The 3,296-nt window shown below is 42.5% G+C and overlaps 1 protein-coding gene across 1 annotated transcript; it reads left to right on the top strand.

Moving 5' to 3' along the window:
* The first annotated feature begins 1,837 nt into the window (after positions 1-1,837).
* On the top strand, positions 1,838-2,800 carry LOC122898962 (olfactory receptor 6C74-like). Its single transcript, XM_044236619.1, has one exon. The coding sequence runs from the start codon at positions 1,838-1,840 to the stop codon at positions 2,798-2,800; it is 963 nt and encodes a 320-aa protein (XP_044092554.1).
* Positions 2,801-3,296: the final 496 nt, after the last annotated feature.

Genomic DNA, 3,296 nt, shown 5'->3' with positions numbered 1-3,296 from the left:
CGCAGGGCTAAACCTGTAAGAAGGTACCTGTTCCTGTTAAGAGTATAGGAGGTGAGGGCAAAGTTGCATGGTAGGTGGGTTTTTACTTACTGAGGGAGCTAAGCCAGACCTTTATCAGAATTCTAAGTGGTCTGGAAGCCCAGCTCTAGTCCAGAATGGTAGGCAGTGAAATATGGTTATTTTAGTCTGTCTGCTCCTTTCTGGGGCTTCCATAGTCAAGGCTGACCATAGCTATGCTGTGCTATGAAACATCTGGGCTATGGAAAAAAAGACTTAGTCAGCCAGCACAGGATGTATATTCACCTCACTATGGGACAACATGCTGTGACAAATGAATTTCCTTCTCCTCTCCTACCCCTCAGCCCAGAGAAAGCTCTTGATTTCTTAGAACAGTATTTGCACGGGAAGGAAACCCAATGAGGTGACTCCTGTGTGTGCACCTGGCCTCAAGGACTAGTGGCTTGATGGGCTTACTGGGGTCCACTGGCACAGAAGCAGAGGATCCCACAGGCTGTGCCACTCAGGAGTGAGGAGTTTGGTTTCATGAGCAGCCCTTCACAGGACCTGGCCCAAGGTGGGTTAGGGAGAGAGACACATGCCACAAGGCTGACCTTAAGTCTAACATTGAGATGCTACAGCCAAACAACACAGTGAGAGAAATCAGTGGCATAGAGCTCTGAAGACAGCAAACTGTTTAGTGAGCTTTGAGGTAAGAGTGAGTGCATGAGTGCCAGGCACCCAGCCTATATACCTAACTGGGCTAGTGCCTCTGACCTTATGTCACTCCCACCTTCATTAGAGGACAGCATGAACCCTGGGTGGGGGAGGGGGTAAATCCTGGATTTACAAATTATATCATGTTGCAGAGAAGCCCCCAAAGTCTCCAGTCTCCTGTTTCTTCTTTAAAATGCTTGTGTTAAGGTAGATGCTCCTTAAGCCTGATGTCATTCCACAGGTCTCTAACTCATCAGGGATACTAACTAAGGGTAGAAACAATTAAAATAAATAAAGCTATTCCTTCACTTCAAGTTTAAAGATCATCAACAATACATTTTTTTTCCTTTTCAAATATTTTGACATTGCATCTGTCAACAGCAGGGGCTCTAGATCTGGAAGATCTAGGTAAAGCGCCACCTATGTGAAGCAAATACTCTGGAACAATCTAAGCCTCAGTTCTGCTTCTCTAGAAGAAGGGGCTCATGGTTATTGTGAAGAGGAACAGAAATACTGAATTTCAGTGACCAGCATAATGCCAAACATAAGTCCTCAACACATCATGGTGATCACAGTTTGGACCATAGAATGTTTTGCATTATTAAAAGGGACTTCTAAAGGGAATATTACTAATGCCATCATTATGTTTACAAACAAATTGGTAATACTATTAAAAATAAAATGTTATATAACTAGAAAAATGTCAATACACCTGCCTACACATGTTGCTCTCCTAAGCATTATTTTAGTGATCATAACATTACAATTAGACTTTGAGGAACACCTAGGAAACATTAGCATCATATGTCAAGTGAGTTACATGCTTTTCCTTACTTAGTTCTCACAGGAACATGAACAGGTAGATCCTATCATCTTCATTCTATAGAGGATGAAAAAAAGTTAACAAATGTTAACTAACTTTCCAAAAATGACCCATCTCTCATGAGTTAGAACTGAGCATTGAGCTAATATTGAACTCAGGTCCATCTGATTGAAGAACCAACTGGCTAATCCACTTTACTACAAGCCTAGCCATCTTCCTGGATAGTCAAGTAACTTAATCATGCTCCTCTAAAACCTTTGTGTTCCCTGATGTCTTAACTGTAGCTTAAGCACAACTGTAATGCTGCTGTGGAAAGAGATGTCTATGGAAATGGGGAACGGGACAACTGTCCAAGAATTCACCTTGGAGGGGTTTCCTGCCATCCAAAACCTGGGAAAGGTCTTCTTCCTCGTGCACCTGCTGGCATACCTGACATCCATTGTAAGCAATGCGATCATAGTCACCATCACCTGTGCTGACTCCCGGCTCCACACACCTATGTACTTTTTCCTCAGCATTTTCTCCTGCTTGGAGTGTGGTATCATAAGTGCTGTTATTCCTAAATTGCTGATTATCTTTCTCTTAAGCATGCAAAGTATTTCCCTTTCTGCCTGTTTTATACAGGCATTTGTCACTGTATTTCTGGGATCAGCTGTTTTCTTCCTCATAGCCGTGATGTCTCTAGATCGGTATGTGGCCATTTGCAAGCCTCTGCATTACCCGACCATCATGAACCCGAAGACTTGCATACTCCTGGTCACTGCCTGCTTCACATTGCCCTTCCCCCTCATTACTGGTCTTGTAGTGAAGGTTTCCCAGTTATCCTTCTGTGGCCCCCATGTCATTCCCCACTTTTTCTGTGACCTTGGCCCCCTGATTCATCTCTCCTGTTCTAATACCAGCGCCACTGAAATGTTAGCCTTTGTCCTCACTTCTTTTATTCTATTGACATCCCTTATAATAACCACCATTGCATACAGCAACATAGTAGTCACAATCCTCCGACTCCCATCTGCCAGGGAGAAACAGAAAGCTTTCTCCACCTGCTCCTCTCACCTCATAGTTCTCTCTCTAATGTATGGCAGCTGTGTGTTCATATATGTGAAACCAAAGCAAACGAACAGGCTGGACTCCAACAGGGAGGCTGCCCTTGTGAACACGGTGGTGACCCCCTTGCTCAACCCTGTCATCTACACTCTGCGGAACAAGCAGGTGCACCGGGCTCTGAAGGAGACAATGTGCAGAGTGAAAATATCAAGATAAAAAAGCAATCACACAGCTTTGGAGTGAAAGGCTTCAGAGAACCCTGTGTCCTCATTCTGGCCAGTGTAGCAGTCCACAGAGTTGTAGTGCAGTCTCTGAGAGATCTCAATGAACACTACACATCCCTAGCAAAATGGAAACCTGTTTCTTCAAGGCTACATTTTACCATGATGTGCATAGTTATCCTCTACCTAAATATTCCACATACTGATGACAACTGATTAATTACAAAATCCTTCACTGAATTTTTATTCTTCCCTATTTATAAATCATGCACTTAAAATTTCCAAAATTTTGTAAATTTTTACACTTATTATTTCATTTCATTCTCCAATAAGCATGGTTCAACAGAATTAATAATGATTTGCCAACAGGTATTTAGATAATTAAAATGATAGAAGGTGGTATATTACATTGTGTGTAGGAACAAAATGATGGAAATAGCATATTTGGGTCCACATTCTTTCCTAGCCTTGCCCAAGGAAATAATGGTTGA

This window comes from Neovison vison, chromosome 2 (genome assembly GCF_020171115.1).
Source record: "Neovison vison isolate M4711 chromosome 2, ASM_NN_V1, whole genome shotgun sequence".
Lineage (NCBI taxonomy): Eukaryota > Metazoa > Chordata > Mammalia > Carnivora > Mustelidae > Neogale > Neogale vison.
Note: the sequence above shows the minus strand (reverse complement) of the source record. Positions and strands in the feature narration are given on the sequence as shown.